At 39.2% G+C, this 15,853-nt stretch overlaps 1 protein-coding gene across 2 annotated transcripts in view; it reads left to right on the forward strand.

Annotated features, from left to right (window-relative positions):
- The window catches only part of fbxl4 (F-box and leucine-rich repeat protein 4), a 108,092-nt gene that overhangs the window by 12,076 nt on the left and 80,163 nt on the right, over positions 1-15,853 (forward strand). For both annotated transcript variants that reach the window (XM_060820799.1, XM_060820809.1), the window contains exon 3: positions 3,468-3,795. In XM_060820799.1, the coding sequence (XP_060676782.1) occupies positions 3,468-3,795 (328 nt within the window). The remainder of the gene's footprint in view (positions 1-3,467; positions 3,796-15,853) is intronic.

Genomic DNA, 15,853 nt, shown 5'->3' on the forward strand with positions numbered 1-15,853 from the left:
GGAATGCTAGCATGTCACTGCAAATTGGACTGCATTAATTTAAGACATCTGGTCAGCATGGATGAGTTGGACTGAAGGGTCTACTTTCAAGCTGCCTATTTCTAGAACTCTATAATTCTAACTTTGAACTATCTGTAGCAGATATGTGCAAGTTCCACCTGAAATTACGTTGCTGAAATACATTTGAAATTCCTGCCTTGACTATTTTATATGAAGCATTTAAACTGAAAGGCCTTGATAAGAAACAAGTGCATTGATACGAAAACATTAAACATTTGTCACTGCAGAAAGCAATTAAGAAGTCAAATGGTCTGTTGCATTTGTTGCAAAGAAATTTGAGGACAGAAATGAACTTGCCTTGCTGTAGTTATTTAGAGCCTTGGTGAGACAGCATCTCAAACTTTTTGGACAATTTTGGTTTCCTTATCTAAGGAAGGATGTACTTGCCATCGAAAAAGTGCAGCAGATGTTCACCAGGATAATCCCCGTGAACGATGTATGAGGGGAGATTCAGGAAACTGGGCCTGTATTTTCAGTGCTTTGGAGGATTAGTGGTGATCTCATTGAAACTTGCAAAACCGTTACAAGACATAAATGATGTATATAGGATCTTTCCTCTGGCTGGTGAGTTTAGAATCAGGCAACACGGTCTCGGATAAGGACCATCCATTTAAGACTCAGATGGACAGGAATTTCTTCTCTCAGAGAGTGGTGAATCTTTGGAATACTCTGCCCCAGAGAGCTGTTGAAGCTTAATTATTCAACATGTTCAAGCCAGAAAAAGATTAAAGGATGCTAAAGATTATTGGGAAAATGGCATGGAATTGAATGATCTTCCATAATTTCCTATACTTCTCCTTTGGCTGATAATTAAAGCACAAAAATGTTAGGACTAGGTTTTTGGTTCAGCACTTTGGATTTTTCATGAGATTCTTCAACTAAATATGCCTCTGCCTCCCTGTTCATCTTCCCTTTTCCAGACAGTTAAAACAGAATCAACTCAAACACAGAGGTAATGTCCTTAAACTTAATTACTTAAAGCAGCCTTCTCTCTTTATTGCTGACTGACTGAATGACAATACCTTTTGCCACGGATTTGTGGTATTGACCTACCAGCTTACTATTGTGATGCCTTGGATTAAAATAATAACTACAAAGGAAGTTATTGGAGTAAGCTCACTACAAAAGATTCAGTTTGTTCAGATGCATCATCATACCACTTGTTACTGTGGTAGCAAATTGTGCTGATGAACATAAAGGATCACGCAAAATATACGTAATTATAATTTTTCCGTAGCATATTGATAATATGCTAAATCAGTCAAACACTAATCATTTAACCTTTTCTCATGTGTGCTATTAAAAAGATAGAAATCCTTACCTTTACTTTTTACTGAATGTGGTAAAAAGGAAAAGTAACAAATAAAAAAATGGAAATGAAAGAGAGGGCATGAAAATATATTACGAAGCCAGAAAAGAAAAATCCAAAGATGTTTTACCAGTATATAAAAAGAAAAAGAGTAAAAGAGGAACCTAACAGAGATGAATAAAGGAATGTGAAGAAGCAGAGGATATAGGAAGAAGTTTAAATGAATTTTTTTGTCTCCATATTCACAATGGAAAGGGATGATGTGAATACTGTAATCCGAGAGGAGCAGTGTAAAATATTGGACAAAATAATCAGAGGAAGTATTAGAAGAGTTGGAATCATTGAAATTGGTTAAGTTACCAGGGCTAGATGGATTATTCCCAAGAATGTAGAAGGAGATCAAGGAGGAAAAAAACTGATGCTCTCAGGATTATTTTTCAATCTTCACTCGACACAGGTGAGGTGTCAGAGGCCTGCAGGACTGCAAATGTGGTTCTTTAATTTATAAAGGGTACTAAAGAAATGCCAATTATAGGCTGGTTACTCTTACATTGGTGGTGGGCAAATTGTTAGAATCAATCGTGAGAGGTTGGATAAACTGTCACCAAGAAAGGTATATGCAAGTCATGGATAGTCAGCAGCGATGCCCAACTCTTCTAACAAGAACCTGGATCTGCACCTTAAGTGCTGTAAGCTGCAGTACGAGAGGCCGGATGCAGGAAAATGGGATTAGAAAGGGCATCTGGGTGTCTTTGGATCAACTTGGTCAAGAAGGGCTGAATGGATCCCTTCTGTGCTGTATCATTTCTTTGGTTCTATGGAATGTCTGAAAAAGTATTTTCCTGTTGTTATTGCTTTAGAAAGAAGGTGGCAATCAATTTGAGCACAGTGGCTCAGAGGCTCTCAGGGCCAGGGACCCGGGTTCGATTCCAGCCTCTGAAGACTGTCTGTGTGGAGTTTACACATTCTCCCCGTGTCTGCGTTCTTTCTTCTGGATGCTCCGATTTCCTTCCACAATCCAAAGATGTGCAGATTAGGTGAATTGGCCATGTTAAATTGCCCATAGTGTTCAGGGATGTATAGATTAGGTGTGTTAGTCAGGAGTAAATGTAGAGTAATAGGGTAGGGGAATGGGTTTGGGTGCGATACTCTTCGGAGGGTTGGTGTGGACTTGTTGGGCCGAAGGGCCTGTTTCCATAAGGAAGGGATTCTATGTTTCTGTGATTTGTTTTTGTTCGTTAATTGATGGATAAACATTGGCCAGGCCAGCAGGGACAACATCCTTGTTCTACTTCAATTTAGTGCTACAGGATCTTTTTACCTCAGAAAGACATCTCCTCCCTCCACAATGCACTAGGAGTGTCAGCCATGACCTTTGTGCTGAAGCCATAGAATGAGACTAGAAACCCAGAGCCTTACAATTCGAGGCAAAATTGCTGCCTCCTAAGCTTTGGCTAAAAGGGTGAAACAAAATAAATGGTTTTGATTCCAGGAATCAACAGAATACAGTTGTAACTCTTTGTGGTTTGTTGACCCTGCTGATGAGAAGTCTATTTCTTGTTGATCAATGTTAATGAAATACACTATTGTAATAGTCCCTCATCCCAAAGTATATTTGTGTAGCATGTAGAAGGGAGTGAATCGAAGAAATATAATTTACTAACTTTTGAGTGCGTCTTTTGTACTTTGAGTACCTTGTTTCATATGTGATATTAAAAGAAACAAAAATAATAGTATGTGCATGTAGGGTCAAATGGGAAAACTGTTTTTTAAGAAGATCTACAAGACTGTTTAGCTAAGATAAAGTGCTAATGTACTTTTATTCAAAACTACTTGTTATTTCATAAAACCAGATTTGTCCCGTCACATGGCCTGTAGTATTTGAAAAACACCAGTCAGATAGATTGCTGAGTTAGGAAATTACATGGGTGTTTGTTACACAATTTTGTGAAATTCCATTTCAAGGGTCTTTAGGCACAATTTCAGTGAGTTATTTTCAAATTTCAATTTGTATAATATATTGTATGAAAAAATAATTTCACCTCATAGATTGAAGCTGATTTCATTCTGCCAAGCTTAATGTTTTATGTGCCTACAGATGGGAGACCTTATGGGCAGGTGAACCTGAGAAAGTCAATGTCTCGCAGGCTCGCCAATTTACTCCGTGCATTAAACAACTTGACTTCATGACAAACTTGATTCGCCTGGAACTGAACAGTTCTTTCCTAGATTACTACACGGAGTTGGATGCTGTCCTGTTGCATGGTGTTAAGGACCGGCTTCTTTCTGTTCACAAACCATCAATGCTAGATCTGGAAGATGACGACAAGGATGACCACAGTTTAGAGTTCTTCAATGGGCAAATCACTGGAATACCCTTGCCTGAATACACAAAGAATGGTTATTTTGAAAAACTGCCTTATGAGGTAAGAGTTTCATTTAAGTGCATACAGAATTGGGGAACAGAATTAATGTACTACTTTGTAATGGGAATGAAGAAGTGACCTACTTCCAAGTCTTTAACAATTTTTCTGTATAATGCTTTGAGCTCTGACCTTCATGAATGTTGTGGATGTGTGCTGTTGTTTAGCCATCATTCTGCATCTGGGGTGGTTTAGTGCACATTTTAGCTAATTTAAATGAGAATTAGCCTTCAGCACTAAAATGGTTTCAGTTCACAGAACAAAATTGTTACTCTACTCTTATGATGTTTAACCAGTTTCATTTTGACAAGTGGAGATTTCTTCATGATTTGGAAAAAGTATTGTGTCTGCTTCCACCACCTCCTCTAGCAATGTGCTCCAGGCGCTTACCACCCTTTGTGTGAAAAACTTGCCTTGCACATCTCTTTTAAACTTCCTCCTGGCACTTTGAACCTCTGTCCCATGGTAATTGACCCCCCACCCTGGGAAAAAGCCTCATACTTACCAGTCTATCCATGCTATTCACAATCTTATAAACTCCTATCAGATTGCCCCTCAATCTCCTGCAGTGAAAACAAACCCAATCTATCTAAACTTTCTTCATACTTGGTAACATCGTGGTAAACCTTTTCTGTACCCTCTCTGAAGCATTCACATCTTTCTGGTAGTGTGGTGACCACATCTATGAGCAATATTCTAAGTGTGGCCTAACTAAAGTTCTATAAAGCTGCAGCATAACTTGTCTATCCTTATGGAAAGACACAGCCAGTCAGACAACATCGGAGGAATTCCTGATGAAGAGCTTATGCTCAAAACATAGATTCTCCTGCTCCTCGGATGCTGCGTAACCTACTTTGCTTTTCTAGCACCACACTCTTGACTCTGATCTCCAGCATTTGCAGTCCTTTTTCTCCTCCTTGTCTATGCTTCTACTCAGTGCCCCTTCCAGCGAAGGTAAGCATGCCATAAGCCTTTTATGCTATCCTATCTATCTGCACTGCCACCTTCAGTGATCTGTGGACCTGCACACCCAGATATCTCTGCATATCAAAGTCCTAAAGATTCTGCCATTGACTCTATAGTTTCCACCTGCAATAGACCTTCCAAAATGCATCATCTCACATTTATCCAGATAAAACTCCATCTGCCATTTTTCTGCCCATGCTTCCAAATCATCTATACCCTACTGTATCCTATGACAATCCGCCTCACTATCCGCAACTCCACCGTTACCAAACCTAATTTGTGTAGATCATGAACAGAGGATCCCCTCAGAATACCACTAGTAACCAATCTGAAAAGTATCCCTCCACTGCTACCCTCTGTCCTCTATGACCAAGTCAGTTCTGTACCCATCTTGCCAGCTCGCCCCGATACCACACAAGATACTACTGTTTAAGAAGGGTGGTAAGAACAAGCCAGAGAACTATAGACCAGTGAGCCTAACGTTGGTGGTTGGCAAGTTGTTGGAGGGAATCCTGAGGGACAGGATGTACGTGTATTTGGAAAGGCAAGGACTGATTAGGGATAGTCAATATGGCTTTGTGCGTGGCAAATTATGTTTCACAAACTTGATTGAGTTTTTTAGCAAGGTTAGATCTCACGGAATACAGGGAGATACAGAACTGGCTCAAAGGTAGAAGACAGAGGGTGGTGGTGGAGGGTTGTTTTTCAGACTGGAGGCCTGTGACCAATTGAGGGCCACAAGGATCGGTGCTGGGCCCTCTACTTTTTGTCATTTACATAAATGATTTAGATGCGAGAATAAGAGGTACAGTTAGTAAGTTTGCAGATGACACCAAAATTGGAGATGTAGTGGACAGCGAAGAGGGTTACCTCAGATTACAACAGGATCTGGACCAGATGGGCCAATGAGCAGAGAAGTGGCAGATGGAGTTTAATTTAGATAAATGCGAGATGCTGCATTTTGGGAAAGCAAATCTTAGCAGGACTTATACACTTAATGGTAAGTCCTAGGGAGTGTTGCTGAACAAAGAGACTTTGGAGTGCAGGTTCACAGCTCCTTGAAAGTAGAGTCGCAGGTAGGTAGGATAGTGAAGAAGGTGTTTGGTATGCTTTCATTTATTGGTCAGAGTATTGAGTACAGGAGTTGGGAGGTCATGTTGCGGCTGTTCAAGACATTGGTTAGGCCACTGTTGGAATATGCGTGTAATTCTGGTCTCCTTCCTATTGGAAAGATGTTGTGAAACCTGAAAGGGTTCAGAAAAGATTTACAAGGATATTGCCAGGGTTGGAGGATTTGAGCTATAGGGAGAGGCTGAACAGGCTGGCGCTGTTTTCCCTGGAGCATCGGAGGCTGAGGGGTGACCTTATACAAAATTATGAGTGGCATGGATAGGGTAAATAGGCAAAGTCTTTTCCCTGGGGTGGGGGAGTCCAGAATTAGAGGGCATAGGTTTAGGGTGAGAGGGGAAAGATATAAAAGAGACCTAAGGGCAACTTTTTTACGCAGAGGGTGGTGCGTGTATGGAATGAGCTGCCAGAGGAAGTGGTGGAGGCTGGTACAATTGCAACATTTAAGAGGCATTTGGATGGATATATGAATAGGAGGGGTTTGGAGGGATATGGGCCGGGTACTGGCAGGTGGGACTAGATTGGGTTGGGATATCTGATTGGCATGGACGGGTTGGACATTTTACCAAAGTCCTAAAACTGTGGACGTAGCTCATAGAATAGAAGATTTTAATCTGATCCATTTGGATTTTTGATAGTGCTTTCTCAGTATTGTTCATATCCTAAAAGCAGCACTGTTTAATTGAAGTAGAAGGACTTGCATTTTGTGGCATCAAAACGATTTACAGCAGTTGTCACCATTGTAAAGGAGGAAATGTGGCACCTAATATTCGCATAGCATGCTTCCACAAGTAGCTGTGAAATATCTGACCAAAGCAATTTTAATCTGCGTATCGAACATTAGGAAATTTTCCTAAATAGTGCCGTGGAATATTTGAAGTTCACCCGAGAGGGCCAATACGGCCACAATTTAATATCTTATTCAAAAGCCAGTACCTTCAATAGTATATTTGTACTGTGAAGAAGTACCAGCCGAGGTTAAGAATTCATGCCTCTAAGTAGAGCCTAAACCTGCAACTTTCTGATTGAGGTGTGAGACTGCATAATAAATATTGAGGTGACCAATATATTGATATTGTGAAACTTTACCTTTGCATCACGAAGCTAAAAATTAGTAGATTGCTTTCAAAGGGGAGAAGCAAGTAAAATCTAAATCTTAGGGGAAAACACTTGGTCTGAATGCTTCCAATCTCAGGCTTTGTGAATCTGCTTGTATGGACATTTCAGTTATCTAAACCCAGGGAAAATGTGTCATGTTATGAATATGTTTTCAAGTCCGGTTTGTACATAATCATATTGCATTTTGATTAATGAAAAGAAACTGGTAAAAACTTGCATGCAAATAGAAATGGGGAATTTATAATTAGATTAAATTGGCTATGAATAATGAGGAAAAATCAATTCACGTTGCTTTAATATGTGTCATTTGAGTCTACTTTTCAGGTGATTTCTTGACTGAAGTTAAAGGGCACGTAATTAATTTTCCCAACATTAACCCATGACTGGTTGAGGTGATATGCTCGATCCACAAGTGTTTGAAATAAAAACTGAAAGTGCTGGAGAATCTCGGAAGGTCTGGCTGCATCTGTAGAGAGAAAAAAATAGAGATAATATTTCGGGCTCAATATGACTTTTCTTCAGAACACAAATGGACGCAACTGTAGTGCTGCCAGATGTTTTAAGTTTCTCAGCATCTTCTGTTTTTATTTCAGCTCTCCAGGATTTGCAGCAGTTGTACAAGTGTTTGACGTGGATGTGTTGAATTTCCAAAAGAGCTCTTCCACTCATCTGCAATAACCTCTGCCAAACAAAACAGAAAAATCTCATCAAAAATAGCATAAAAGATTCCCTCGGAATGTCCGAAGGGTAATTGACGTAGTATGAGGAGGCGTTGTCCTTTGGCGTCAAATGTCCTCGGGATCCAGTTCAATTTAGCTGCAGAATAAAGTTTTGACAGTCTAAATTAATCTCAATGCACAACTTAATCTGTCAGAGGCAGTAACCTGGGGTGGATTTGTGCTTCAGGCTAAAGATAGAGCTTCACAGAATTGCACCTTCAGTAGTTGTAGTACAGTGGAAGTTTGTTCTGGTGGTTCAAGATACCAAAAATTCATTTATAATGTGGGGGCTTTGTGGTTTCCAAAAGATGGAAATCTTTATATTTTCATTTGTAGGTTAAAATGTGAGAAGATACACGTTTTCTGACTAATAAAGTTCAGTTACAGTGCAGTCTCAAATTTTGGACCCTAGTATCCAAATGGGCTTTGACTGTATTTTGATGAGCAAAAGCAAAATACTGTCAATGCTGAAATTGTGCAACATCATACAACTTTCAGAAACTGTGAAATGAGAAACTAAGTAGATATTTCTGTGATCTTTCACCAGAACTTTGATGTACTCACTTGTTTGAACAAGGACTGTTGATGTTAAACAATTTGTCCATTAAAGTGAGTTAATCACTGAAGCCATTCTACTTGCATAGCCTTTAAAACTTGTTTCCTTTATTTTAAATCCGATGACTCCACAATTTTATGTAGCCCTGGTGGTGAACTGAGACCTGTTTCTTTTAGAAGTTCGTCGAAATGTAGTTTTATTTATGTTGAATGAAAAACTCATATTTCACTGAAACAGGTTTATTTGCTGATTATTGTAAATGTGTTTCTGTAAGGTTTAGTTGTAAACCAAAGAGGTTGTGCCAGCCAACTAGCTGATCTCTCCAGTTTATGGTGTCAGTAGATGCCACAAGATCAGACACAAGCCTTGAGTGCTTATTTTTGTAACTGTCAGTCATTTTGTGGAATGAAGTATGCAAAATATTTGTCTCTGAAGAAGATATGTGAATTACTACTAAAAGTAGGCGTTTTGTTTTACAGTGCTGCTGAACCACATGACTAAACAATTGTTAGAAACTGCTGAATGGTAATAATTTAATCAGGTCTTATAGGGGGAGCTCTGCGAGATATTAGAAAGCTTTTGAAAAAGAGCATGCTGGGAACTGTATGTGAATTTGTAATTGTGCCTGTTAATGGTAATTACCATCTCCTTCATATTGAAATGCTTTACAGTATTTTAATGGAGCTTGCTACAAATTTTTAATTCATTGTGTACTGACTCACTGTGGTATATATTTGATATTATACCTTGGGTTTGTATGGCGGGTTCTCAGAAGTTCCCACTTTAACTTTGAGAAATCTGAAAAATGGTCATATCTGACATTAGCCTCGTGCTAAGGTTATGGGAGGAGATACAAAGTTTGTGTATTTTAACTTGTTGTGAAGCCATTCTTTAGTTTAATCCTTGACAATTGCCTTGACAGATGTTTTCTGTTTTATCTTGGCTAATTAACATCTTTAGTTCAGTTAGATTTCAGCCCCTTCTTGTGGTTTTCTATTATATGGGATAAGCAGATGTTTTTAACATAAAAGTTAGATTCTTTTTAATGCCTGACACCTAGAAATGTTTGCACCACTTCTTAGCTGGAGGCCCGAGTGGAGCCGGACTATCAGCATGCTCAGAGCGGAGCAGGGACTGTTAATGCACGAGGGACTGGTGTGGGCAGTCAGCAGCTTGTGGGCCCAGTCACTCCATGTATGGAAGCCCTCTGCACAATCTACTGCAGGCCCTTTTTAGAAAGACTGTAATGTTTATCTTAACTTTATTTCTTATTTTTCTAACTCATACTATGAATAACTCTAAAGTAACGTTACTTTTTTTTCTTTATTTCTCCATTTTGTATCTAAGATTTATACCGAGGTACTTTGTACCTAAGGTAGTGCCATATGTGGCGACATTGTAAACTTTTCACTGTATTCCTGTACTTCTGTACTTGAGTACAAGTGCCAATAAATCTAATTCTAATTCAAATTCTAACTCTGGAGTATACTGGGCATCATGGTTTTTCCTGTGACATTTGTTTGTGTCATAATGTTAGCTTTCAACCCTGCTACTTTTGCTGTTTTGTTGCATCTATTTACTGATACATTGATTTGGACATACACTCTTTGTTCTTGCAAGTTTAATAATTGTTGTAAACACTAAAGTTAATAATTTTATCCTGATTTTCTTGATGAAAATATTAGATAAGAGCTCAAATGGAAGGTGCGTAAAACTGTACAGAAATAATTTTCAACTTTAGGCCTTTGTGTCAGTCCTTCTTATACATCTTTCTTGGTAAATAGGACATAGAACAGGACGGCACATGACTTCGGCCCATGATATTGTGCTGAACATGACATCAAATTCAACTAATCCCTCCTGCTTGCCCTTGGTCCATATCCCTACAATCCTTGTATAATCATATGCTTATCTAAAAATCCCTTAAACACCCCTATCATATCTGCCTAAAAATCCCTTAAACACCCCTACCATATCTGCCTCCACCACTATCCCTAGCAGTGTGTTCCAGATTCCTACCACTTCCTATATAAAAAAACTTGCCCCTCACATGTCCTTTGAACTTTCCCCTCTCACATTAAACGCATGTCCTCTCGTATTAGACATTTCAACTTCAGAAAGAAGATTCTGACTGTCAACCCTATCTGTGCCTGTTATAATTTTATAGACTTCTATCAGGTCTCCTCTCAGTGTCTGATGCTCTAGAGAAAGCAACCTGAATTTTTCTAGCTTCTCCTTATAGCTCATGCACTCTAATCCAGGCAGCATCCTGGTAAACCTCTTCTGCACCCCCTCCAAAGCCTGCACACCCTTTCTGTAATGTGTTGACCAGAATTGAATGCAGTACTTGAACAAGTGTAGCCTAACCAAAGTCTTATCAAGCTGCAACATGACATGCTGACTCTTGTACTTAATTTCCTGACTAATAAAGGCAAAAATGCCCTATGACCTCTTTACAATCCTATCTACTTGTGTGGCCACTTTCATGGAGCATTAGACTTGAACCTCAAGATCCCACTTTACGTTAATACTGTTGAGGGTCCTGCTATTAACTGTATACTTTTTCTTAGCATTTGATCTCCCAAAGTGCAGCACCTCACACTTAGCTGAATTAAACTTCAATCTGCCATTATTCCACCTGTATCTGCGGCTGACCTATATCCCACTCTATCTTTTGACAACCTTCTGTACTATCTACAACTTGACGGATCTTTGTGACATCTGCAAACATATTAATTCACCATCTACATTTTCATCCAAAATATATCACAAAAGGGAGAGGTCCCAGTATGGATCCCTGCAGAACACCACTAGGCATGGACCTCCAGACAGAAAAATACCCTTCCACCACTATCCTCTGCCTTTTGTGGGCAAGCCAATTCTGAATCCAAGCAGTCAAGTTACCATGGATCCCAAATGTTTTAATCTTCTGGATGAGCCTATCATGACGGACCTTGTCGAAATCCATGTCGACAACGTCCACTGCTCTACTATCACCTCTTTGAAAAATTCAATCAAGTTAGTAAGATGACCTGCCCCGCACAAAGCCATACTGATTGCCCTTAATTAGGCCATGCTTTTCCAAATGCATGTAAATCCTATCCCTTGCAATTCTCTCCAATTCCATTCCAACCAATGATATGAGACTCAGCAGTCTTTAGTTTCCTGGATTATCCCTATTTCCCCTTTTTATTTGAGGAGAAATATTAGATACTTGCCAGTCCTCCGGGTCCTCTCCAGTGGTTAGCGAGGATACAAAGATGCTGATCGAGGCTCCAGCTATTTCCTCTCGTGCCTCTCCCAATAAGCCTGAGGTAGATAACATCAGGCCCTGAAGACATCCACCTTATGCTCTTCATGAGACCCAGTGCCACTTCTTTCTTGATCTCAGAATGCCCCAGCATATTAGCACGCTCCATACTAATCTCACTACCTCCATGTCCTTCTCCTAGGTGAATACTCATTTAGGATCTCACCCAAATCCTCTGTCTTCAAGCATAAGTCCACTCATTTATCCTTGAGTTGCCATATCTTTACCCTAGTTATCCTCTTGTTTTTAATGCATGTATAGAATGCCTTGGGATTTTCTTTAACTCTATTTGCCAAGGTCATTTCATGGCTCTTTCTTGCTCTCTTAATTCTGTGTTTGAATTCTTTTCAGCTTTCTTCAAATTCCTCATGGCCTTTGTCCGATTTTAGCTTCCTAAATCTTATATATATATATATATATTTCATTTTCCCTTTTAACGAAATTCACAACCTCCCTTCTTATCCAAGAGAGGTTTACCTTACCATCTTGTCCTTCCTCCTCACTGGAACATGCACGTCCTGAACTCTGATCAGTAAGCCCTTAAACAATGCCCACATGTGAAATGTGGACATGCCCAATAACAGCTCCACCCAATTAATACTCCCTAGCTCCTACCTGATACTGAAGTAGTTTATCCTTCCCCAATTTAACATCTTCCTGAAAGGTTCTGACTTATCCTTATTCATAGCTCTTTTAAAATGGAAGGAGTTGTGATCACTGTTTCCAAAATGCTCTCCAAATGAAAGGTTAGGCACCTGGCCAGGCTCATTAGCAATTACTTAGTCCAGTATGTCCCCTCCTCTCATTGCACTATCCACACACTATTTCAAGAAATTGTCTTGGATGCACTTAAAGAAATCCTGCCCCTCTAAGCCTTTTGCTTAGTCCCAGTCAATACTGAGGAAGTTAAAGTCACCCACTGTGGCAACCCTGTTGTTATTGCATCTTCCTATAATCTGCCCATTTGTTCCTCAATGTCTTGGTAGCTGTTGGGGCTCTACAGTATAATCCTATTAGAGTAATCACACTCACCTTACTTCTGAGCTGTACCCATATTGGCTCAATTGATAACCCCTCCATTATGTCCACTCTGAGTGCAGATGTGACATTCTTCCTGATTATTAATGCAACTCCTCCACCTCTTATACCTTCCTCTCATCTTGATGGAATGTTGAGCAGTCAGTCCTGTGCCCCTCTCAACCTCTCTCTCAATTTTTATTTTTATTGACTTCAATTGGGTTAGTCCAATTTTTGCCCTTGTTACACCATTACCAAATTTCTTAATTAGCCCGGCACATTTCACAGCATCCCTCCTTCGGCATTCGCTGCAAGGTGTGCTGAAATAGATTGCTGTATTGCTTGAATCCTTGAAATTGCTAAGTATCTTTTTTTTGCCCATTGTCATTGGCAAAGAAGCCCAAGGCACTTATGCAATTGGAGAATAGTGACTTGAAGAGTGAGGATGAGGTAAGTGGAAGTGATCATTAAATAAAATGTTTGAGAGGAAGCAAGCAGAAATAGAATAGGTGTGAAAGACACAAAAGTAAAAACTAAGAAAGTCTATCCTGTCAATGGAAATCATTGAGGTTTTCCTGAAGAGGATTTAAACAGTAATCAACTGTGATATCAGGGGATGTTATAATATTCTGAAGAAAGCAAGATTAAATATGAAAAACTTGTACTTCTCTACTCAGCCTTTCTCAATAACAAAACAGTATCATCTTCCTGTCATAATATATAAATTTACATAAACTGGAAAAAAGGAACAATTTCCAATAAAAATGCTATAATTTGAAGTGAAAAATCTTTACCTTTTGACTAGGATTAAAATATATAATGAGTCATCAGCCACTATTATTTTTAAAAGATGTTACCTTGGCAATTAGTGGTTGCTTAGATAAGTAATTTAGATAAATAAATGAAACAACAACAGTCATATATAGAAAATGACCATGTGGGCATAGCATTTCAGGGTATTCTTTCTTGAGTATTGCTACATATGTCCAATATGAAGTGTTTACAAATGTCTAACTTACAAATACTTGTACTTTGAATGTAATCCCACAACTGATTCAATTTTAAAGAGCCAACATGCAAACATCTCCTAACTTACAAATGGCTGCTTTCCATTGTCTTGTACTGTGTACCTATTTGCATAAAATTCAACTTGCATACGGACTCCAGAATAGAACCCATTCTCCTGTAGTTTGATCCATAGCTGTATGTAGAAACTCCCTTGCACAGCATAATGGGCTCCATTTGCTCTCAAATGCATCTTTGAAATGGGGCTGTCAAACATGTTTCCTTTCATTTGAAGTTCTAACTGAGTAATCTACCAGAGGCTTCCTTACTACTTTCTACCAGAGGCCTACATTTACTGGGCAATGAGTGTACTGAGGGAAACCTTCAGTTTCATATCATATAAGATTAGTCTTATTGGCAACTTCGTAAATAAGACCCAAGGAATTTTTTTGCCTGTGCAGCTTCATGCTAAAGTAGGTCATGATCAAGCCATCCTGGCTATGCGGTACTCACTATCCTGATCAGAGAATTTCTTGCTGTGCATTGCACAAACTCTTGAACAGGCCTTCTATTTTTAGATTTTGCCCTGAAAAATGTCCAGTCACATTATTCTGAAACGGTAACATATTTCAAAACTTTTGAGCAACAGGTAAAGTTAGCTATGACTATGCAGTAGGAACACAAGTGGTATTTGTCACTAACAGCACGTTGCCATCAAGTATCATAAAAATGATTGATGTGGTAGTTGAATTTCAGTGCTGATGTGATGCAAAGTATGTAAGCCAAGCATCTCAAAGACTCGTGGATCGTATCAAACAATTTGACATTTTGATCATTTGCAACAGGCACAGTGCCCAGCATTGGATATGATTCTGCGATTGGATAATACTTGCGAACATATCCTGAGTGTGCAAAGGACCACTGTAAGATTGCCACGATGTGGCATACCTTTGTGTACTGGAAGCTACATATTAACATACATGTTAATATACAGGGTCCTGTTCTTTGCAGACAGAAAGAAAATAAACACACACTGAGCTTGTTTCAACTCAACAACATAGATGACAGGTTCATTACGCAGAGTGATGCCTTGACTAATCAGACTCAGCTTGTCTGGTTTGAATTTAAACAAATCTTGGCAGTTTATATCAGTCGTTACCTAGTTGGTACATTTTCCATAGCAGCGACTCATACTAATCAGAGTCCACTTGCCAACGTTAGTACTCTGTTGTCATATAGTAATAAAATACTGTTCCCCTTTAGATCAGCATTCTGGCAAACTGTCCTGATGACTGCAAGACAAAAGCATATCTCTTTTCAGCAGTGAGCATGTTCTGTGCTACCAGGTTATTTGTATTTTTTTTAATCCAGATACTTAACTTTGGTATTGGTATTGTTGTATCTCCAAGACATGTGCAAGACAGTTTTTAACCTGGAATAAAGCTCTTCTTCCTTTTCGTTTTTGTTTTTCTTCTCATTCTACCCTTCAGTATTGCTTTGCATAATTTCACCCAAAATCAAACCTCTCTGATAAACAATTACACCGACCTCATCCATAGCCTGCCAGCCTTGCTTCCCATTTCCAACAGCCACCTCAAACTCAGCCACCTCAAACTCACCCACCCACCTTGCACCTTCCTCTGTAATTTGATGGATGTTTTTTGCAAATGTAAAAAAGCTTCCCCTAGCATTCCACAGGACTCAACGTTGTGTTCCTTGCTGTTTGTTGTGCATGTATAGATAGTGATGGTTTGGACGTAAATGTGGGAGAAATGAGGAGTTTGCAGATGATGCAAAAACTTGGCTGTGCAGTTGGTGGTGTAGAGGATAGCTGTTCACTGGATGATATCAGTAGGGTTGAGTGGGTAGAAAAGTGGCAACTAGAATACAATCTAGAGAAGTATGAGGCAATGCATTTGAATAGGACAAATAGAGTAATGGAATACACAATAAATTGGTGGATATTAAGAAAGCTGAAGGACTTGAGACACCCTTCCAAAAGGAAAAGCTAGTAAAACTGGCAAAAGAAACACATTGAAATTTACAAGATGAGTTCGACCAAAGCGGAGCTCCAGTGCAACCAATACATTCATTTACAGAATGAGTTTTTAAAAAAAATTGGTCTTTCCCTCTGAGTTGAACTCTGTATACTAAGGTCACTGAAGCTTGCATGGCAAATAGATCAGGTGGTTAAAAAAAATTATTGGAACACATTTGCATAAAATGCTGTTTAGGCTACAT

Source organism: Hemiscyllium ocellatum, chromosome 3 (assembly GCF_020745735.1).
Source record: "Hemiscyllium ocellatum isolate sHemOce1 chromosome 3, sHemOce1.pat.X.cur, whole genome shotgun sequence".
Classification (NCBI taxonomy): Eukaryota; Metazoa; Chordata; class Chondrichthyes; order Orectolobiformes; family Hemiscylliidae; genus Hemiscyllium; species Hemiscyllium ocellatum.